At 39.1% G+C, this 23,679-nt stretch overlaps 1 protein-coding gene across 1 annotated transcript in view; it reads left to right on the forward strand.

Annotated features, from left to right (window-relative positions):
* mrrf (mitochondrial ribosome recycling factor) overlaps window positions 1-12,869 on the forward strand; it is a 30,970-nt gene extending 18,101 nt beyond the window's left edge. The window contains exons 4-7 of the mRNA XM_022680962.2: window positions 695-813; window positions 5,792-5,883; window positions 10,732-10,891; window positions 11,988-12,869. Coding sequence (XP_022536683.2) covers window positions 695-813; window positions 5,792-5,883; window positions 10,732-10,891; window positions 11,988-12,065 — 449 coding nt within the window. The 3' untranslated portion in view covers window positions 12,066-12,869. The remainder of the gene's footprint in view (window positions 1-694; window positions 814-5,791; window positions 5,884-10,731; window positions 10,892-11,987) is intronic.
* The last annotated feature ends 10,810 nt before the right edge of the window (window positions 12,870-23,679 follow it).

The raw sequence follows: 23,679 nt of genomic DNA on the forward strand, positions 1-23,679 counted from the left end.
CTAGTGTATATATGGTTATCCGTACCCTTTAAAAAGTTTTAAAACATTTCTTATCAGCTGAAATGATTTATTATCTTAAGTAAGAAATGAGTAAGTAATAATAATAAGCTGCTTTGCAAAGATATGGAAAGTTTATGTATATGTATAGATCATTTGCATGTAATAGAGATATTTATATGTACATATATGTAGATGTTAAAGATTATGATGTCAGCACTAGCCGCAGTTAGCAGCACTTAAGGAACCCTGAGTGTTCCGGTAAGCTAGGGTGATATTAGCTAGTGGTTCGTCCTATGCAGCTTGTTTTAACATGGTAATTATGCAGACTACAGTCCTACATACTCACCTCTGAACGACGAAAGTGCTAGCGCTGCGGTTAGCAGCTAATGCTAATACTGCTCCAGCCTTGGTGCTGGAGAAACTTCACTAAAAACGCACCCTTATAACTTTGTACTAAAGTTTAGTTAAACTAAACTGAAACTCCTGTATAATTCTGTACTTCAGTGGAGTGGCTTTACTGCTTTTTAAAACCTGACTGGTAGAATTCATACATACGGAGCACCGGACTATAAGGAGCACTGATGATTTTTGGGAAAATTATAAGATTTTAGATGTGCCTTACACTCTAAAAATACAATTTTATGATATTTCTGGTCAGCAGTTGACCATAGCATTTCTCCGTATTGTTGTGCAGGTGCTCTGGACCACATCACTGTGACCACCAAGGATGGGAAGTTCCCTCTGAACCAGCTGGGCCAAATCTCCATGAAATCTCCACAGCTCATCGTGGTCAACATGACCAGCTACCCTGAGGTAACCCACCGTTTCCCACCCCTCAAACCCAGAGCGTCTACTTTTTAACTGTTTCTGTTGCACGGGATGCTGCAGAACTCTTCTAACATGTGTGAGCTGAACACACACACACACACACAGATCTCACACACACACAGATCTCACACACACACACTCCCATCTTGCTGTGTAACCTGAGTGTGGTGGAGGCAGTCCAGCGTGGTCTGGGGGGATTGATGGATGGTGGAGGGGAAGCCCTTTGTTCTGTGCGAGTGATTGAAGCAGTGGCCAGCAGGCTGACAGAGATCAGGAAGTGACCGCACACTGCCCTCTACAGCACAGACCCACCGCAATATCTCTCTCTTTACTTCTGCACTCATTCAGTCTCACGCAACTTATAGACTGATAGGCTTGTTACTCTACAGTATCACAATTGACTCGTTATGTAATAATGCATCTCAAAAAAATATATTATCGTTGAAAAGTTACTTTCTTTCATATACAGCTATTGAAAAAATAAGAGACCACTTGAAAATGATGCGTTTCTTTGATTTTAACAAATTAAAAACCTCTGGGATAAAATCAAGAGAAAGATGGATGATCACAAGCCATCAAACCACCAAACTGAACTGCTTGATTTTTGTACCAGGAGTAAAGCAGCATAAAATTATCCAAAAGCAGTGTGTAAGACTGGTGGAGGAGATCATGATGCCAAGATGCATAAAAAAACTGTGATTTAAAACCAGGGTTATTCCACCAAATATGGATTTCTGAACTCTTAAAACTTTATGAATATGAACTTGTTTTCTTTGCATTATTTGAGGTCTGAAAGCTCTGCATCTTTTTGTTATTTCAGCCATTTCTTATTTTCTGTAAATAAATGTTCGGAATGTTTGGAATTTAGGAGAAATGTTGTTTGTAGTTTATAGAATAAAACAACAATGTTAATTTTACTCAAACATTTACCTATAAATAACAAAAATCAGAGAAACTAATTCAGAAACTGAAGTGCAGTTTTGTTTTCTCTCAGCACTTCATGCTTCCCTCTGCTGATAAGTTTTATGGAGATGCGGATTTCATTTTCCAGCAGGACTTGGCACACTGCCCACACTGCCAAAAGAACCAATTGGTCTTATACAATATTCACATTTTCAGAGACACTGATTTTTTGTTTTTCTTTAGCTCTAAGCCATTATCATCATCAATTTTATCTACTTTAATCGTCATCAGACACAATCAAGTTAAAATATTCATTCATTTTTTTTTTTTTGCTAAACTGTTATTTTAAAATACTTAAATACTGAAATGCTGAACTACTTGGCCATGGAATAAAACTACACCCAGAAAGAGCAGGAAAGTCGGAGCCAAAAGGAAGGAGCATTAATCTCTGTTCCGCACTTATCTCTGAGCATCATCAGTAAACTACTCTCATTAATAACAACAGAGAGAGGATATCACAGAGAGAAAGAGCAAAAAACGCTCAAGAAAAAGAGCGAGACAAGAACTGGAGGGGCAGAGAGAGGGCAAAAGTAGAACGACAGAAGAAAGAGAGAGAGAAAAAGGGCTAAAACAGATGTATGAGTTTTTTTGTTTTGTTTTGTTTCTTTTTATTGTCAGGATAAAAACAGAAACAAAATATTTCAGAACTGCAATGTGAAACCAAAACTAAATGGAGCAAATGTTTACAATGTACCAAACACAAATTTTGGTTTTCAGCTGATTAAGTGTGGTGTGGTAGTACACGATAATATTGCCAAAATATCTGACACGATTAAATATTGTGAAATTGTTTGTGTTGATACTTTGTAGACAGTCAAAAAACATTTAATGTCCATTAAATGCAAATTAATTATTAGAAAAATTCTAGTTTTTTTCCGCCCGTTCTTGGGCTCCCTATCTCCTTATAAGGTCGTTTTTCCCCGGCTGTGTCCCAATTTACTAGCAGCGGTAGTGTATTGGAGCGTGACCCTGACGACATGGGTTCGATCCCTTGTGAGGAGTAGTGTATTTATTTATTTATTTATCTATTTTTTCCCTTTCTTCTTGGGTTTATCTGCTTGGAGATCAACTGTTCGGCAATTGGGTTCAACAACCCTCTGGGCTGGAGAGCTACTAGTCTGTACTAGTCTAATTTTCCCAACACGTAATGGCTTGGAAAATATCTGGCCCTGCGGCTAAACGTAATTGCCGACCCCTGTTATAGAGTTTTGCAGTAACTGGCCATTACCTAACAGGCCTGCAGCGAGGTGACTGGCCCGGCCCGAGAGCAAACAGCTTTATAACTATTCTAATACATTACACCGCCTCGACCCGAGAGGCCGTTGTTTTGCAGCCATTCATTAAAGAGCTGTGGAAGGTGGCGTTTTGATGGAGAAACCCCGGTGGCTGTTGTGTGTGTCGGCCTGCAGATATCCGCACTCATTAGCGGCGTGTTTTCTTTAGCTCGGCTCTTCTCGGGCAGGCTTTGAACTGGCGTCACGTTTTTAATCAGTAGCGCGGCGCGTTCATCACTGTTTTGCCATCTTAACCAAAAACAGGGAGTTTCTTCTCCTCTCTATTTCTCTTTACTGTAAAAGGCGGAGCTGCTGGGGAAAATAATGATGAATTTAATTCAGAGAGCATTCTGGGAGAACTACAAAAAAGACTACAAAGGAGTCTCTAAATATACTCGTAATTAAAGAAATAGTTCAGCAAACAATCCACTACACCCAGCTTTAATTCCCACCCTGAAACTGTGGTCAATCAGCTAACGCCTCTAGTGTGTTTGTAAGTCTACTTGTTTTACAGTAGATTTACACAGCTAATGTAGCTTAGAACTAATGGAAATCTATACCCCACCCTGCTAGCATCACGTATACTGTCTATAATAATAACTCACTAGAATAAAGCCAAAAAACATGAAGTGTGGGAGGTTTCATGGCTTAATTGGGGCAGCCTGGTGGCCAATCTTCATTAATTGCACATTGCACCAGTAGGAGCAGAGTGTGAAGGTTCAATTAGCAGGGTAAGAGCACAGTTTTGCTCAAAATATTGCAATGTACACAACATTATACTAGAGTTCAAAAGAGAACAAATTGTGGGTGCACGTCTTGCTGAAGCATCTGTGACCAAGCAAGTCTTTGTGATGTATCAAGAGCCACGGTATCCAGGGTAGTATCAGCATACCACCAAGAAGGACCAACCACATCCAACAGGATTAACTGTGGAAGCAAGAGGAAGCTGTCTGAAAGGGATGTTCAGGTGCTAACCTGGATTGTATCCAAAAAAAATAAAACCACGGCTGCCCAAATCACGGCAGAATTCAATGTGCAGAATTCAATCAGTGAGAGTATCTACCTGTAATTAACTCTATATAACATTTAGTTATATACTAAACCCACATTAACCTCAGTAAGTCTAATAACCGAAAGTTCATTGTTGTGAAGCTCTCTCTCATCTCTTGTCCCTCAGGTCAGGTGGGTTCAGGTTATGGTGGGTCAGAAAGCAGGACCCTCACTGAAGGTCATCAGGGGTCGACACAGCATCCCCTCAGCCCTGTCCCAGAGGAGTGTGTGTTGACAGTGGCCTGGGGTGTTTCTGCACTGTGTGTGTGTGTGTGTGTGTGTGTGTGTGTGTGTGAGTGTGTTAACCTTTTCCAGTGCTCCTTAAATAAAAACCAGTATTTCTATCCAGCACCTAGTGTTTTTAGTTACCATATTTTTTTTTACTACAAGGAGCACTTAAAATCCTTAAATTTTCCCAAAAATATTCAGTGCACCTTATAATCCGGTGCTCCTTATCAGGTGAGTATTATCGACCTGTAGCCTGCTGCTAACCCCGGCTAACACTCTTGGAGCAGCATTAGCTGCTAAGCCCTAGCTCTTTAGCCGCTCATAGCAGAATATATCAGACTGTAGTCTGTGTGTTTACCGTGTTAAAGCAAGCTACATGGGACAAACCGATAGTTAATATTGCCCTGGTTTACCGGAACAGTGTAGCGCTGTCGGGTGGCATTAGCCACTTACCACTAGTAGTTAGCCACTAATGCTAATGCTCCAGCTTTAGTTGAAATCTGGAAATCTAAGCTTACTGTAAATAAACGGAAGCGATTTACTCACCCAAATAAACAGTTTTCAGGAGATCCAACACTTGTTTGACTCTGAATTGTTTTTCAAGAATTAAAATTGTGTTTACTTAGCTTAGCTTTACAGGTGAATTTTCTGTATTTAGATGGAAATCATTGTAACAGCCATGTTCCTACTACTAGTTACTAGTTACTGGTGTCGCATAAAACGTGCCTTATAATCCTGTGCACCTTATAGCGTGAAAAATACGGTATTCATATATTTAGTTAGCAGTGCTGCTGGAGTTTAATCTCTCACTGTCCTCCACTTCATTACACACTCCTACCTACAGCTGAAAAACCATGTAGATAAAGTAAAGTCAGAGACAGAAGCTTCTACAAAGTGGCCGAGATGAGATGGTCAGTGCAGTTGATTAGGTGGATAATCAAAGATTGCCGGATCGAATAGCGGTCATGCAGCTTGCCGTCAGCTGTCGGAGCCCTGAGAAAGCACAATTGGTCTTGCTCTCTCTTGGTGGGTACAGTACAGTAGATGGCGCTCTCTCTTTCCCCTCATCACTCCTAGGGTGATGTGGATCAGCACAAGGCTGCTTCTGTGAGCTGATGTATCAGAACTGAGTCGCTGCGCTTTCCTCCGAGTGTTAGCGCTGTGATGCTGCTCGGTAATGCTACATCAGCAGCAGCTCAAAAAGAGGCGGAGTCTGACTTCACATATTTCTTCACACTCTGGGTGTTGGGGCATCACTAGTGATAGGGGGAGTCTAATGAGTGGGTTGGGTAACTGGCTGTGTAAATTGGGGAGAAAATGGGATAAAAATTAGAAATAATTATAGTTATGCTTGATCTGTGTATATTAAGCTGTGTAGGTTTATGACAGGTACATCAGCTTTCTCAGCTGGCTGCTATTATCCCTGATGTGTGTGTGTGTGTCCTCAGGCTACAGCAGCAGCAGTGCGTTCTCTACAGGAGAGCAGTATGAAGCTGAACCCGGAGGTTGAGGGCTCCATCATCAGAGTCCCCATTCCCAAGTGAGTGAACACAGTGTGGGGGGGCTGCTGAGACCCCGCCCAGCACTTTCACCCTCAACACTTTCACTAACTCTCTCTCTCTCTCTCTCTATCCCTCTCTCTCTCTCTCTCTCTATCCCTCTCTCTCTCTCTCTCTCTATCCCTCTCTCTCTCTCTCTGTCTCTCTATCCCTCTTTCTCTCTCTCTGTCTCTCTATCCCTCTCTTATTCACTTATCTCTCTCTCTCTTTTATTCTCTCTTTCTCTGTCTCTCTCCCAATTTTGCTCTTTCTCTCTCTATATAAATCTATCTTTTTATCACTCTTTTATCTTTTGTTCCCTGTCTGTATCACTTCCCATTATTTTTCTTCCTCTCTCTCTCTCTCTCTCTCTCTCTCTCTCTCTCTCTCTCTCTCTCTCTCGCTCTCTCTCTCTTTTACTCATTCTCTATCTATCCCCCCTTTCTCTTTATCTATCTCTCTCTCTCTCTCTCTCTCTCTCTCTCTTTCTCTCTTTCTCTTTCTCTTACTCAAGATTGTCCCTTCTGTTCCAAGAGGGAAACAGTGTTTCACGCTTTTATACACTGTTTTAGTCTGCGTCCCCTTTTTAAGGTTTTACACTCTGTTTTTACGGCTCTTTATGTGGTTTTTACACCTCAGATTTTTATCCTGGGTTTTAAATATGTGCGGAGAGAGAGGTTCAAGTGTCAACTGATCAATTTTATTCTTGGTCAGGCTAAGTTGGCGGTCTACATTAATCGCAGGAAAAAAGTGGCTCACGCAGCTGACACCGACACAGTAACAATCCTCTCTAGATTTGTGAGATCCAGGATTTTAATTGATTTTATTTACTATAAATGTATGTCGGATCTTATTACTTTTAAGGCAGTGTGGTGTTGTGGTGAGGCAGTGTGCTCAGTTTTAGATGATGAGCTCTGCTTTGCACCTCAGTTTTAATATACTGCAAGAAATGATTTACTGTTATTTATTTATTTATTTATTTACCCATTTGCTGTTGTGATCCTCTGTTTTTAAAATGATGATTTTAATGGCTGAGATGCCTTAAAACTGACTTTTAAGATATAATAACACAATTTGATTATAATAAAGTGTCATTAAAAGTCAAAAAGTCTCTCACTTTCTCTCTCATATTATCTGTCTCTCTCGCTCTTATTCTTTCTCTTTCTTTCTCGCTCTGTTGCTCTTTTTATCTTATATCTTTTATGCCCCCCTTTGTATCACTCCTTCCCATTATTTTTCCCATTTATATTTCCTCTTGCTTTCTCTCTCTCTCTCTCACTCTTAATCTCCCTCATGCTCTTTTTTTTTCTTTCTTGGTATCCCTCTCTTCCACTTTTTTGTACTTTTACTTCTCTCTCTCTCTCTCATTTTTCTTTTTCTGTATCTTCTGTGTTTTTCACTCCCTCCATCCACCTCTCAGTTTCTTTCTTTCTTTCTTTCCTATTTCTTACTTTTTCTCTCTCATTTGTTTGGTTATTCTCTCTTTCTCTTTCTTTCATTCATTTTGCCTAGTTTTGCTCTCTCTCTCTCTTTCTCTCTCTTCTTGCCCCTCTCTGTCTGTTCTTTCCTCAAAGCTTACTTTATTTCACTCTCTCTCTGTGTCAATCTGTGTGTGTGCGTTTGCACATCTGTGTTTGCAGTGACTGCAGTTTAAATTACCTGAATGTGGTCCTTAGAAGGGATGCATTAAAGTAAATTTTTTTTAAACAAAATTTTTATGAAATACTACTTTTTACCCATTGCTTTGTTAACAAAGAGTGCTTCATACCATGCCGGTTACGATTTGGTCATCAAAAACGTTGCTGTACATAGAAAGTGCCATTTTGCCATTTTGAACTAATATATTTTCCCATATAATCTCTTATATGAACATACAGCTCTGGAAAAAATAAGAGACCACTTAAAAATTTGATTTTACCAAATTGAAAACCTCTGGAATATAATCAAAGCATCAAAGCTGAACTGCCTGAATTTTTGCACCAGAAGCGGCATAAAGTTGTCCAAAAGCAGTTTGTAAGACTGGTAGATGAGAACATGCCGGGGTTATTCCACCAAATATTGATTTCTGAACTCTTAAAACTTTATAAATATGAACTTGTTTTTTTTTTTTTGCATTATTTGAGGTCTAAAAGATCTGCTTCTTTTTTCTTATTTCAGCCATTTCTCTTTTTCTGCAAATAAATGCTCTAAATGACAATATTTTTATTTGGAATTTGGGAGAAATGTTGTCTGTAGTTTATAGAATAAAACAACAATGTTCATTTTACTCAAACATAAACCTATAAATAACAAAATCAGAGAAACTGATTCAGAAACTGAAGTGCTCTCTTCATCTTTCTAGAGCTGTATTGCTTAGTTTTTTTTGCAGTTTTTTTGTTTGTTTTTGCATTAAGGAAATTTATTGCAAACCAGCAAAGCAAAACCTACTGCTTATTTGTACAAATGAACTGAAAGCTATGTGTCCACAACTTTTGCTGCTCAGACGGTAGTTTTATTTAATTGTTTGTAATAATTTATTCTAATCTATTTCTTTGTGTTTGTAAGAACGCAGGTTTTAATCAGCTTTACAGAGCGCCGTTCTCCGGCCTCTCCAGATGTTTTTCTACTCTGGTTTATTTTCTTTCATTTCTGTGTGTTAGTTTGTGCTGCTGCGCCACAGATTACAGTAAACAGAGTGAGGTTTAGAGATTATAAGGCTGTGGTGATATTTAACACACTGCAGTGAATCCGCAGCCTCGCCGGGTGCTGTTTTATATGAGAGAGAGCGCTGGACTCAGTGGTCTGCAGTTCCTGTTCGCTCCTGCCAGGAAAAATAGCCACACATCCCTGCCTTTATTCTACCCGCCACAAAACGTCTTGATTAGCCGGCCTTGGCGTGCCGGTGGCAGCGGCAGCGGCAGGTGCTCGTCTGGCAGCGGCACGCGGAGGGGCCGGACACGCCGCCGCCGCAATCAGCACCGACTCCTCGCTCGGATTTGCATATCTAAAGAGAGCGCGAGGCTTGATTGGCTCAGAATCACTAATTATACACATTGTTTGCAGTAAACACACGCTGCACTTGGACTGTTTGCAAATGGATCATAGCAAAATGCCAATTAAGGAGGAGGAGGAGAACTTCCACCAACACCAGAAATTACTGAAGAAACTTTCAGTCCGTTTTTGATGTTTTTTGTTGTTTTTTGTCGCTTTTCTGTCAGTTTTTAGCTCCAGTTCATGGTTATAAAGCGCTGGTGGGAAGAATCTAACTCTCTTGCTCCAGATCAGTCCTGGCCTTTATTTAAACAGCATATTTTTTCATTTCCGTTTCGTATTTCTGTTGCTTCATCTGGAAAAGTGCTGGCAGCCGAGCAAAAACGCTTACGCTTACTTCAGATCCTCTCTCAGCCAGGGAATTTCTCCTTCTTCTATTATTATTACTATTATTATTTAAACATGTCCTTGATACGAAATTATGTATTTCTAACATTTATAACCTCTCAACACATCAGTACCTACACTCAACATAAAAAAAAAAATTAGGACTGTCAAAGATAAAAGCGTTAACGCACTCAATTAATTTGGAATCAGTACACATTTAAAAAAAAAAAAGTTTGACCCCATCTTATGCCATAATCTGCCCTGCCCCCACCCAACACAGAGATTTTTTTCTGGAGCGTCTTTGCTTGTGGTGGGAACGTGTTCTGGTCTCTATCTGACCTAGCTGTCAAATATACTTCCTTTTTTATTTAAGCTAAACTGCTGATAAAGCACAGTTTATTCTGATATATTAGCCAGATAATACACTGCTGTGAACAATCTTGTCTCAGCTGCTCCATGCTGTTTACACACTTAGCACGGTATGTTCTGCATTCACTGCTCACATCTGCACCTCTGCACGACCCATTGAAAACACTGTGTTTTTGAATGCAGCTTAAATATAATCAAATGAATCCAGCTGACACACTGCGTTCAGCCAATCAGGGAACTGTAGGCTGTGACTTCACACACATACGAGCCACACACACACACACACAGAACAGCAGCCTTTCAGCCACAGAAGAGAAGCTGAAACTGTAGAACTATAGATTACATTAAGGTTAATTAAACATTTTAAAATCTTAACTTTATGATTCACAACTTGTGTTGCTTCATTTAAGTTAAACATCACAGAAACGCCCACACGGAGAGCCGAGAGATGAGCCGGAATGTCTCGTCCCATAAGAGAACAAGAAGTTCAAGTAACTTATGACGAGTTCAGCACAGCTGTTAACTGAAAGCCTGAATTCCAGGTGACTCTACCTCATAAAGCTGACTGAGAAAATCCAGCAGAGATGTGTAAAACTGTAAACTAAGCAAGAGGAGCTATTCTGGTTTAACACTTTTTTTTGATTGACTAAATATGTAATTTGAGTTTTTTAATGGTGTAATAATAGCCATTTCCTTGCATGAGTAATGCTATGCGACTATCACTAGCATTGTGAGCCAGTTGGGAGCATCAACTAAAAGTGCTGTATTTCAGAATTCTGGTGGTTAACAGAGGTGGCCTATCCTTTTCCTTTAGGAGGGGAAGTCTTCTCCTTTAATCACAGCTGAGGTTAGGTTGTGAGGTGGAGTTGCTGCAGACTGGTCTTGTTTTCTCAAGCATGATGTCTCAAAATCTTCTTCCATTACTCCAATGATCAGTTCTGACAGTGGACAGGGGTTAGCATGTACACAGACTTTCTGTATTGTATTGTATTGTGTTGTATTGAAGATGTACCTCTTCACTCATCTCTTTTCCAATGTTTTCAGTAGGATTTTTAATGTTGTGTTATATATTAAATAAGTATTTTTAATTTGTGTGTGTGTGTGTGTGTGTGTGTATTTGGCAGAGTAACACGGGAGCACAGGGAGAACTTGGCTAAACTGGCCAAGCAGTTCAGCAACAAGGCCAAAGAGTCGGTGAGGAGAGTCCGGACCAACGCTCTGACCCACGTCAAGAAAGTCAAAGAGGGAGTATCAGAAGATACAATCCGCTTAATAGAAAAGCAGGTAAAATAACATAATATTTTCTTATTTTCAGTAAAATTCATATTGCTGCATAGTGAACATAGTGCTGCATAGTTCAGTGCATTTCATGCTTTAATACAATCAGATATTAAGGCCCAGTGTTAGTTTGGAGCAGCATAAAAATATTTACTGTATTTTTTGCACTATAAGGAGCAGCGGATTATAAGAAATATAATTATAGTAAAACTAAGCTAAGTAAACCAAACTGTAATAAAAAAAGACTTTCTTTTAAAATTAAACGTTTATTTTGAGTAGTAAAGCGCTTCTGTTTATTTGCAGTACGCTTAGATTCCCGAATTTCTCCAGCACTAAGGCTGGAGCATTAGCATTAGCATTAGCAGCAAATAAACGAAAGTGCTTTTCTCACCCAAATAAACAGCTTTCAGGAGTAAAATCTGTATAGGTTAACATCCAGTACTCGTTTGACTCTAAAATAATTTTTTTTCTTAAGAATTACAGTTTTGTTAACGTAGCTTAGCTTTACCGGTCTCACCACCTTACTAGTGTTGCTTAAAATGCGCCTTACAATCTGGTGCGCCTTATAGTGCGAAAAATAGAGTACGTTTTTATTTCTTTCCTTATTTTTTTATATTTAAAAGAAAATGGGGTACTATTGCTTTTTAACTTATTTTGATTTTCTTTTATTATCATTATTATGAATACTTTCATTATTTTTATTTTTTTATTGTTTATTTGTTTCTTTATTTTTTTATTTGTAGTTTTTTCATTGTATTGTTTGAAAGTTAGTTTTAGCTTAGTAATTTTTTTGTTGTATTAATTTTATCTTCTTTTGATCTTAATTGCTTATCAATTTAAAGTTTTATTATAATTGTTAAGTCTTTTTTTCTATTTTTTCTTTTATTTACTGTTATTTTAAATTTAAATTAGATTAAATCTTTTTTTTTTTTTTTGTCGTGTCAGTCCCTGTTTTTGTAAATGCTCAGCTACATTGAAAATGAGGGTTGCCCTCAATGTGCTTTAATTAATTGATTGATTAATTGATTGACTTATTGATTTTATCATATTTTTGACCATATTTTTCTTTTTTTTCCCGTCTTTTCCTCCTGTTTGTTTCCAGGTTCAGCAGATGGCAGACAGCTACACAGCAGACATCGATAAACAGCTGGCCACCAAAACCAAGGAGCTTCTGGGCTGATCTGACCTGAACTTCTGGACCTTTCAGAGCTTCAGAACATCAGGCTGAATGATCTGGTTTACAGGATTCAGGAGGAAAACTGTCGGCTGGAGCTTTAGCTGGATGTTCGCAATAACAGAAAACTGAGAAAAGGACACGCAACCTAAAAACAAGATTTAAAAAAAAGGACTTAAAAACAAGAGGAGAATAGCACCGGTGATGGTGATGTTGGAGAGCATGGTGTTGAAGGTGCCGTTTGGGGAGATGTTTGTGTGTTTTATCTGCTCCATAAACAAATGTTGGCGTGGCACGGCAGTGGCTGTTGGCTCCCAGCGCCTTCGCTTCTTCAAACAAACAGGCGGGAGGACAGATGTAGTTTTAATGTGATTCGGGTCCTCCTCCTAATCAGAGCGATGCCACGCTGCAGTGTTTATGTGAGGAAGCGCAAGGGCTGGATGTAAACTCTGCGGTCGGTACAGGATGGTGCGAAAGCGCTCCCAGTATCACCAGTGCCAACATTTGTTTCACATTCGCCGCCACCGGGCTAAAACCAGCCGCGCCTTCCTTCTGTTTGTGAGGATTAATCGTAAAGCTACCAGTACAAACCAATAAAAATCAACACACAATCATTTTTCAGGCCCTTTAGGCCAATTACTGTGTTTATTTCACTATTGCTTTGTTCTTTAAAAAATCACTGATATCATGTGTTTACCTATTCTGGACCTCTGATGCACATTTACCTCATTATTTGGTTTATTTGAGTAAAATATTGATGTATTGAATAGAAACTGTTTCAAAGAATAAAAGTGAATATCCCAGAGCCTATCAATTATTCAGTATCTATAAATTATTAGACATGTTTTAACCCTCCTGTTATCTTCTAATCGTACAATTTACTAACACCCTTTCTTTCCTGGGTCAGTATGATCCCAGCAATATAAACCATCAGAAAATTATTATAAATAAATCATTTTAATTTTATAACTAAATTAAAATGTTAGTTCTTCTCTTAGTTCTTTATTTCCTTTTTATGTCTTTACTTATTTTTTATAGTTTCGTACTAATGCTTTTTAACTTATTTAAATTTTTTTTACTATTATTACTAATTTTAATATTGTTTTTTCTATTTTTTGAGTTAATTTAGTTATTGTAATTGTTTTTTATTGTATTATGTAAAGGTTAGTTTTAGCTTAATTTTGTACATTTTTTTTGTTGTTGTATTAATCTTATCGCCACTGATGTTGTTCGCGATAACACACTCCCTCTCGTGTTCTATTGCTTAATTACAGCACAGTTAGTTCCGACCCTGCAACGTGATTGGCTGAGAGGCGTTCTATGAGTGCCGTTATCAGCCGGTAATGCACTGCAACCGAAGCTCTCCATGTATTACTCCTCCCATATACAGGTAACCTGGCAGCGCAATGCAGCGCTTACAAACCAAACAGTGCAGCTACAAACAGAGCAGCAATGGAACTATTTTAACTGGCGGAGTTTTTATAACCAAACAGATCCTATTTTCTCCTCTTTAACTCTTTAAAATATTTAAATAAACAGTATAATGGAACTGTGGTATATATTCGCAATAATATTCTCGAGGTTCGTGCTACAACATGTAAGATTGTTGATCTATGACCGCAGCACAGCAGTGCCAATAATACACAGTATAGCCCGAACCTCGAGTGTAGTATAACTTAAATAAGTACTATCTATTGTGTTTAGAATCATTTAAATGCACAGGCTTTATTTAATGACTAATTGTGTAACATAACTACTGATTAATTAGTACATAGCTGCTTCTTATTCACTACATAATAACTATTTAGGTTCTGCCAAGTATATAATACAAATGATTCAGTAATTGAAATTAAAACGTAACTTGTGTTTTTAAGTATTTGCAGGGAAAACAGACTTTATGGTTCTTCTGTGCGTCGCTCTATAGAACTCAGTTCTCTTTAGAACCCAGTGTTAAAGACTATAGCATGCTAGCAGTGTTAGCACTAGCGGTGTAAAGAGAGAGAAGCGAGTGAGTAAACAGCAGTTTAGAGGGCTTTAGTCCGGAGGCTTCGTGCCGGTCCCGGGTCCATATGTCAGTAATTTGGGGGCATTGTGTATCTTGGCCGGGACCAGCGGCTCATGATCGATGGAGGGGTGAAAATCCTGAGCCTCTGGCTCGAAAATTGCTTTCAGCTGATAGCTTCATTTCTCTTTACATTTATCACCCGGATTACTGCGCCTCTCTCCGTTTACTCCGGAGTGATGGAGAGGATGGAGGGGAAGATGGGGACGGCAGTGGAAGAGGGGGGGGGGTGTTTTTCCTGCCATGTCCCTGAAAATATACAGGCAGAAATTGGCTCTGTAAACTTTGGAGCACAACATTCACTTCTCTACATTCGCTTCTGGAAAGAGGAAGTAATTTTATTTCATTTATTTATATGCTTCTCTCTATCTCTCAATTTTTATTCAATTCAAGGTACTTTATTGGCATGACAAATAGTGCTACATTTGTGTTACCAAAGTCAAAAAATAGTGAAATGATTCAAAGATTAACAATTTGTAGAGTGTAGATCAGAACAGAATAGAACACATTCTCTATTTTAAAACAATGCAAAAAAACATAATAATCAATAAGTGAAAGTAACCTGACAAATTAACCAAAAGCGTTTGTGTCCATCTCTCTCTCTCTCTCTCTCTCTCTCTCTCTCTCTCTCTCTCTCTCTCTCTCTCTCTCTCTCTCTCTCTCTCTTACTCTGTAACTCTCTTTTTCAGTTTAGTCGTGCTTTATTGGCATGAATGTAATCATATGCACTATTGCCAAAGCAATTAATAATAAAAGTAAGCAGATATTAGAAAACAATAATTATAACTAGAAAAGGTAAAGTTCGTGAACGAACTTTAAGTTGGCTTGGAAAAGAAAGCTAATAACGTTAAAAAGTTAAAATGGTTGCTAAATGCCAAAAACACGGAAATCTAAAAATGTTTGGTTAAACCCTGAAATCTAAAAACATTTGGATAAATGCTAAAATCTTGAAAGTGGTTGCTAGGCAGTTGCTAACGTCTTACAGGTGGTTGCTAAGCTGTTGCTAAGCGGTTGCTAGTTATTTGCTAATGTATTACACATGGTTGCTAAGTGGTTGCAAGGCGGTTGCTAAACAGTTGCTTACGTTTTCCAGGTGGTGGCTAAAATGTAGCTAACTGGTTGCTAGGCAGTTGCTAAGTGGTTGCTAGGCAGTTGCTAACGTTTTCCAGGTGGTTGCTAAGTGGTTCCTAGGCAGTTGCTAATGTTTTCCAAGTGGTTGCTAAGTGGTTGCTAGGCAGTTGCTAACATATTCCAGGTGGTTGCTAGGCAGTTGCTAAGTGGTTGCTAGGCAGTTGCTAACATTTTCCAAGTGGTTGCTAGGCAGTTGCTAAGTGGTTGCTAGGCAGTTGCTAACGTTTTCCAGGTGGTTGCTAAGTGGTTGCTAGGCAGTTGCTAACATATTCCAGGTGGTTGCTAGGCAGTTGCTAAGTGGTTGCTAGGCAGTTGCTAACGTTTTCCAGGTGGTTGCTAAGTGGTTGCTAGGCAGTTGCTAACGTATTCCAGGTGGTTGCTAGGCAGTTGCTAAGTGGTTGCTAGGCAGTTGCTAACATTTTCCAGGTGGTTGCTAAGTGGTTGGTAGGCAGTTGCTAACGTTTTCCAGGTGGTTGCTAAATGGTTGCTAGGCAGTTGCTAACGTTTTCCAGGTGGTTGCTAGGCAGTTGCTAAGTGGTTGCTAGGCAGTTGCTAACGTTTTCCAAGTGGTTGCTAGGCAGTTGCTAAGTGGTTGCTAGGCAGTTGCTAACATTTCCCAGGTGGTTGCTAAGTGGTTGCTAGGTAGTTGCTAACATATTCCAGGTGGTTGCTAGGCAGCTGCTAAGTGGTTGCTAGGCAGTTGCTAACGTTTTCCAGGTGGTTGCTAAGTGGTTGCTAGGCAGTTGCTAACGTTTTCCAGGTGGTTGCTAGGCAGTTGATAAGTGGTTGCTAGGCAGTTGCTAACGTTTTCCAAGTGGTTGCTAGGCAGTTGCTAATTGGTTGCTAGGCAGTTGCTAACGTTTTCCAGGTGGTTGCTAAGTGGTTGCTAGGCAGTTGCTAACGTTTTCCAGGTGGTTGCTAAGTGGTTGCTAGGCAGTTGCTAACGTATTCCAGGTGGTTGCTAGGCAGTTGCTAAGTGGTTGCTAGGCAGTTGCTAACGTTTTCCAGGTGGTTGCTCAGTGGTTGCTAGGCAGTTGCTAACGTTTTCCAGGTGGTTGCTAGGCAGTTGCTAACGTATTCCAGGTGGTCGCTAGGCAGTTGCTAAGTGGTTGCTAGGCAGTTGCTAACGTTTTCCAAGTGGTTGCTAGGCAGTTGCTAAGTGGTTGCTAGGCAGTTGCTAACGTTTTCCAGGTGGTTGATAAGTGGTTGCTAGGCAGTTGCTAACATTTTCCAGGTGGTTGCTAGGCAGTTGCTAAGTTGTTGCTAGGCAGTTGCTAACGTTTTCCAGGTGGTTGCTAAGTGGTTGCTAGGCAGTTGCTAACGTTTTCCAGGTGGTTGCTAAGGTGTTGTTAAGTGGTTGCTAGGCAGTTGCTAACGTTTTCCAGGTGGTTGCTAAGGTGGTTGCTAAGCAGTTAATAGGTGGTTGCTAAAACCTGGCTGGGGTGCCGGGGTGTCCAAACTTTTGACTGATAGCTGCTCCATACAGCAGCTCCTCCATACACTCACAGTACTAGAGGAGCAGGGGAGAGAAGGGGTTCCGTGCGCAGAGCTGCTCGTGTGTGAGATGGAACTCTGGGCCCCCCATTCATTTCTATGGGAAAACTTCGTACGACAATTGTACGAAAACCGTACGTCGTATCACTTCGCAACCTCCTATTAATTTAAAGATCTCGATAAGATCTATAAGCTCGCCGAATTTGGTGTTCGTATCTCAAAAATTGTGGCGGTTACGGACGTTTAAAATTTCGCCCCATTCATTCCTATGGGAAAAAAACGCGTACGTTTACGAAGTTTTTACGAAAACCGTACGATATATTGCTTCAAAAAGCACAAGCAACCTGAACCGCTATAGGTCCTACGATACTGTAAAATTTCGTGGTTCTACGTCAAAAGCTGTAGGAGGAGTAGCGTACAACAAAAAAAGCGCGGAATAATAATAATAAGAAGATTATGAAGAACAATAAGTTGGCTTTTCCAAGCCAACTTAATAATAAATAAAAAAATTAACACAGATTAGAGAGAAAAAGTAATAGTACGTTCTTGTGGAAATACATTCTATAGTCACACATTCTTAAAAAAACATCAACCTAAAGACTCTGTAGCTACTTACACTCACCAGCCACTTTCTAAGGCATGTAGGCGTGGCCAAGATGATCTGCTGCAGTTCAAACCGAGCATCAGAATCAAGAAGAAGAAAAGGTGATTTAAGTGATTTTGAACGTGGCATGGTCATTGGTTGTTGGTCTTAGTATTTCAGAAACTGCTGATCAACTGGGATTTTCATGATTTTCATTTTCTCTAAAGTTTACAGAGAAGGATCCGAAATAGAGAAAATATCCAGTGAGCAGCAGTTCGGTTCTGGGGGGTAAACGCCTTGTTGATGCCAGAGATCAGAGGTCAGAGAAGAATGACCAGATTGGTTCCAGCTGATAGAAAGACAACAGAAACTCCTAATAAATAACAACTCGTTACAACCGAGGTCTGCAGAAGAAGAGCATCTCTGAACATCAGCACAACACAACGTTCAACCTTGAGGCGGATGATGATCTACAGCAGCAGAAGAAGATCACACCGGGTGCAGCTCCTGCAGATAAGAACAGGAAACTGAGGCTACAATTCACACAGAATCACCAAAACTGGACAATAGAAGATTGTAGAACAAAAACATTACCTGGTCTGATGATTTCTGCTGCCATTATGAAGTAGGGTTGCAACGATTAGTCAATATAATCGATAATGTTGATTATTTAAATTTTGTCAACTACAAATTTCAGTGTGGACTAATCATTAATCATTACACAAAGTGCTGGGAACAGAAGGGCACAAACACAACCAGATTTTATATTTCTATTCACTAAATATCAGTACTTTTAACATCTAGACCCTTTAAAAGAGAACTCTGATGTAATTATCAGTTCAGTGATGGCTGCGCTCTGAGCTGAAGCTAGCATCATAGGATGTATAAAGAGGGTTTTAATAAGCTTTTTCTGCACTTTTTAAGTTATTAATGCCTCGTTTTAAATGTTAGGGCTCTCCAGATTCTAGCAAAGAAGGTGTGGAGCTACTTTGAGCTGGATAACGGTGTAAAAAGAGTGGGCATTTTTCGGGTAAATTATGCCCTGTATCACCCAGTCTGAAGGGTGTTAAAGAGTGTTAAAGACATTTCTGGATCTCTGAACGCTGTGGGAGAACGGAGGTGTGCTATTCATTAAAGGTAAGAACTTTTTATCATATTTTACTACAACACAAGTCAATTTTTTTCCACTTTTAAATCACATGTTCAGCTGTTTCTATTGTTTTTAGAAATGGAAGACAAAAATAGAGATGGAGGCAAAAATATAAAAAAATCGGTGACTTATCGACTAGTTGCATCTCTATTATAAGGCCTATACCTTGACCTGACCCATGCCCCACTCTCACTCTGGCCTTCTTTCCTTTTCTTTATTTATTCTTTATCGCTCTTCTCCTCTTTCCTGTAAGAAGGTGTAAATGCTCTACCCTCTCACTCCCGTCTTCCCCTCGTTTATATGCAGATTATTTAGGATTGCTCTGCATTATTCATCCCTCTGGGTCTTGTGACAATGCGGGCGCTCTGACATCCCGGCTCCGGCGCGAGAGCGAGCACTCGTGTGACGGCGGGGTCTCCAGCGAAGAAGCTTGCTATTATTCTGACGGGCGTCGCTGATTATGTGCCTTGCACACTCTCCCCTGTGCACCGATAGTTAGCGGGGTAGTGTGGTGGTGGGGTGGAGAGTGGTGGTGATGGTGGTGGGGGGGGGGGGGGGGTTCTCGAGAGCACGTTTAATCACTTCAGTGGCACCGAGCGTCCTCGCCTCTCGAGAGCACGAGCCACCCAACGCTCCTCATCAAGAATCCAATCAGTTTAGCGTGAGGGAACGCACTCGGGCCGAGACGAGAAGCGATTTTCCGCCGGGACTCTCGCGCCGCAAAGGGCAGGATCACTGCATATGCAAATAGAAGAGGAAATTAACGGAGGGGTTTTGACGCTCTGATAGCGTCTCGCTCTCGCGTTTCGGGCGTAACGTGAGGCGGATCATTTGCTTTTCGATTGCGTTTTCCCCTTTTTGTCCATCTTGGCTGAAACTGAGCGCCCCTTAACGAATTACACACTTTAATCAGCTTCCTCTGTCTCTGAGCAAAATGCAGGGTGAGTGATAAGAGCATTGTGGGTAAAGAGGCTGGAACATCGCTATTGGATTCAACCCTACACGTCATAAACCCAACTCAACACAACTACCGCAAAACAAACCATGATCTCCTGGCAGACGGCCTTAAAACCTGAGCCAATATTAATGATGAGATTGAAATGAACAATCGGCAAAGATATGAAAAGACATTCATTGACGACATGTATTACTGTGTAGATAGAAGTATAGATACTAGGCTTTAATAAAATATTTTTGTAGAAGTTGAAGAAATATCAACTCAAGCTTTTTACTCTTTAAGTAAAAGGAATATAAAATAACTGGTTTTAAAACATTGTACTTAAAGTATATAAGTAAAATTAATGTAACACAGAGTCCTATAGTGCACTACCCGCCCTCTCCAAATTTTTTTTATAAAATCCATAATGTCTATAATTTTCTGTTAAAATGTTATGGTTGATAATATAATTTGGGATGCAGTAAGATGCACTGCTCCCTGTTTCAGCTGCGTATATGTCCATTGAAAATGAATGAATTTATAAATACAGCGCTGGAAAAATTAAAGAGTCCACTTCAGTTTCTGAATCAGTTTCTCTAATTCTGCTATTTATTTAAAACATTGTTGTTCTATAAACTACAGACAACATTTATCCCAAATTCCAAAAAAAAAAAATATTGTCATTTAGAGCATTTATAAGCAGAAAATGAAAAATGGCTGAAATAACAAAACAGATGCAGAGCTTTCAGACCTCAAATAATGCAAAGAAAACAACAAGTTCGTATTCATAAAGTTTTAAGAGTTCAAAAATCAATATTTGGTGGAATAATAACCCTGGTTTTTAATCACAGTTTTCATTCATCTTGGCATCATGTTCTCCTCCACCAGTCTTACACACTGCTTTTGGATAACTTTATGCTGCTTTACTCCTGGTGCAACAATTCAAGCAGTTCAGTTTGGTTTGATGGCTTGTGATCATCCATCTTCCTCTTGATTATATTCCAGAGGTTTTCAATTTGGTAAAATCAAAGAAACTCATAATTCTTTAGTGGTCTCTTATTTTTTTTTCTGAGCTATATATTATGTCTACATATGCTACATACATCTGCTATAAACCAATAGGGTGTCAGAATGGTAGTAAGATTTTCTTTTGTCCATATAGTATATGTCTTTATGTCTATTGGTCTCTAAATAATTCTAGAGAGATCTATATCCCACCCCCTCTCCATATTTTGTATATTGGACATGTAGGGCACTATTTATTAGTCGAAGTCATGATTTTTGTTCACTAGTGCCCTACATAGGAAGTAACAGAAAGCCATTTGGGACTCGGCCCACATTTCCAACTGAGCATTATAATCCTGGTTTAGAGAATGGAGGCTGTATTTGGATTTGTTGCATTTAGATGAGCCACATTTACATTAAAGGCAGAATATGAGGCGAGACGCGCCGCCCGCCGCCGCGAGCCTCTCTCTTTCCTCGGAGGTTTGGAGTGGTTAAACTGTCGCGTGCTCGCTGGTGATTACCAGCAGGTTTAGCTTTTACGTCCACTACCATTTCCCGCCTTCGCCTTGATCCTAAGTGACTGAAGCACTAGATACCCCTCTCGCCTTCCCCCTCCACCTCGCTCTCGCGCCGGGAGGAAGACTGTAATCAGCAGCTCCAGTGCGAGAGAGGTACAGAGTGTGCCATTCTTCCACTCGCAGTAGTTGGCATGTGTAGAGCCTAATGGGAAGGGTGGCACCTGCAGAATGAAGTGAAGCGAGTGTGTCATGGATCAGGATGACATCCAGTTAAAACCTGGGAATCATAAAGTAGAGAGACCGAACACACATGAATAAATACATATACTAGTGCATCTCAAAAAATTAGAATATCATTGACAAGTTACTTTAGTTCAGTAATTACTTTATTTAAAAATGTGAAACTCATATATTATATAGATGTATTAAACACAGAGTGATCTATTTTAAGCGTTTATTAATTTTATTGTTGATGATTATTATGGCTTACAGCCAATAAAACCCCCAAGAAATCAGTGTCTCAGAAAATACAATATTATATTTCAAAGACCAGTTGGTACTTTTGGTTCACATTGTGGGTGTGCCAAGTCCTGCTGGAAAATGAAATCCGCAGGAATGTTTGGATATTAATAAATCAATAATCATGACAGATCTTGGGTTCATATCGTCTGCAATCAAATTATAGTCAAATTAATTGTGAGAAACAGTGTACTTATTTTTTTATTTAAGTCCTAACCATTTCTGATTTGGGGTTGTACTATTAGTGCACAAAATTTCTGTAGTCCGTAGTTTATAGAATAAAACAACAATGTTTATTTTACTCAAACATAAACCTATAAATATCAGAATCAGAGAAACTTGTTTGAGAAACTGAAGTTATCTCTTAATTTTTTCCAGAGCTGTATATTGGTGATTTCAGCAAGTTTTTTTTTTATTATTTTTTGCCTGCAACTGCTGTCAAATGAATTGATTTTTTTTCAATCCTGCATATATATAATGAACAAATCCAGCTTGATGATATTATCAAACATCGCCCTCTATGGCTAACACATCCCACTGGTCATCAGATCTCAGTAAACCCCTGATTCAGGCCCTTAATTACTGAGACCTGCAGAGCTCCGTCTGTCAGTGCTGTCAGAATGGTGTGAGCTGTTTTAGTGAGATTTATAGGCAGGTTTATGAGGTATAAACACCTTTATCATGCAGTTCAGAAATGGTCTCCGTTACTGTGAGTTCCTCTGCACCTGCCTCTGTACAGAAGCTCTGTTCAGCTCAGTCTGAGTTTATTTCTACAGAGTTTTCCACAATAAACAGCGTCCAACAGCAGATCTCACAGCAATCTGGAGTCTAATGAACCTCTGCATGGATCAGTTCACCTGCAGAGAGTCTGTGGAGTGAATTTACCAATCAATAAATCAATCAGAAGTGATTAATTTTGCACACTTCATCCATAAAGCAGCAGCTCTTTATATTTATTCTTTTAAAAAGAGCATTTAATAAAAATAAAATCTTCAAATTAGTGGTATTTAGTTATAAAATTGTAACAACACAATAATAAAAACATTAATTTGATTGTAATAGTCAAATAGTACTAACATAAAATAATATAATAATATTGTAAAAATAGTAATACTAATATCAGTAAAAAGAGACACTTTAATTACTGTTTATATATATATATATGTAATATCAATGTAATAGTGCAATAGTAATAACATAGTCGTAATATTGTAATAACAATAGTAGCAACATGTTAATAATGAAACAATGCAATACAACAATGTAAGAACACAGTTGCAATAATTAGTAACTACATATAAATGATAGAATACTGTCAACATTTTAATAACAATTCAATCATAACATAATGCATTAGTCATAATACAGTACAATAGTAATAACATGATAATAATAATCTATAAATAAGAAAAAATATCTATTTTTTTAACCTTTTTTCTTTTTCCATCAGGAAATACAGAATATGTCTAGTTACAGACTGTAGTTTTGTATCTGTTTCTTTGTATATGTCTTAATCTCCTGATTTTTTACCTTTTTCTTCAATACTCACTTAATACTTAGAACCCACAGGATAGAAAACATTCCCTATATATTAGCTATTCTTATTATTTATATTTGCACCCATTTTCCAAAGCTTTAATTAGGATATTGTGATGGAAAGAGCAGTAATCTGACAAGTTAAAGCATCACAATTGAAGAGCCAACACAAAATGAGCCAGTGACCTGACCGCACACATGGCACAGGGAGCAGATAGCTTTCACACCTGCAGCAGAACTGACTGGTTGAAGTAAAGATAGGAACAGATATGTATTTTGAGGTACTTTAAGGACCATTCCCAAGCTCCAAAACAGCTTTCTCACTTACCGAATGTACCAAACATACCGAATTTGACAAAAAAGCTAACAGAAATAGCTAACAGCAGCTACAACCTGACGTTTCCAGGTCTCTCACAGTTTATTGTTGCTATCGCCAGCAGTTTAAAGGCTCAGCAGAACAAATATAGCCGCTGTGAACAAAATAAAATAAAATAAAACGATAACCTTTGTCACAAAAAGGTGTATCATTTGGAGTACGATCGCACGGAGTGGACAGAAAGTGTGCTAATCTGAAACCTGATGCGAGAGGAAGGAAGGGCTCAGAAAGTGGCCTTCAGAGCTTTCACCAATCATATTCATCACAGGGCCAATCATATTCACCAATCACCAATCATATTCAAATAAA

Source organism: Astyanax mexicanus, chromosome 20, assembly GCF_023375975.1.
Source record: "Astyanax mexicanus isolate ESR-SI-001 chromosome 20, AstMex3_surface, whole genome shotgun sequence".
NCBI classification, from domain to species: domain Eukaryota; kingdom Metazoa; phylum Chordata; class Actinopteri; order Characiformes; family Acestrorhamphidae; genus Astyanax; species Astyanax mexicanus.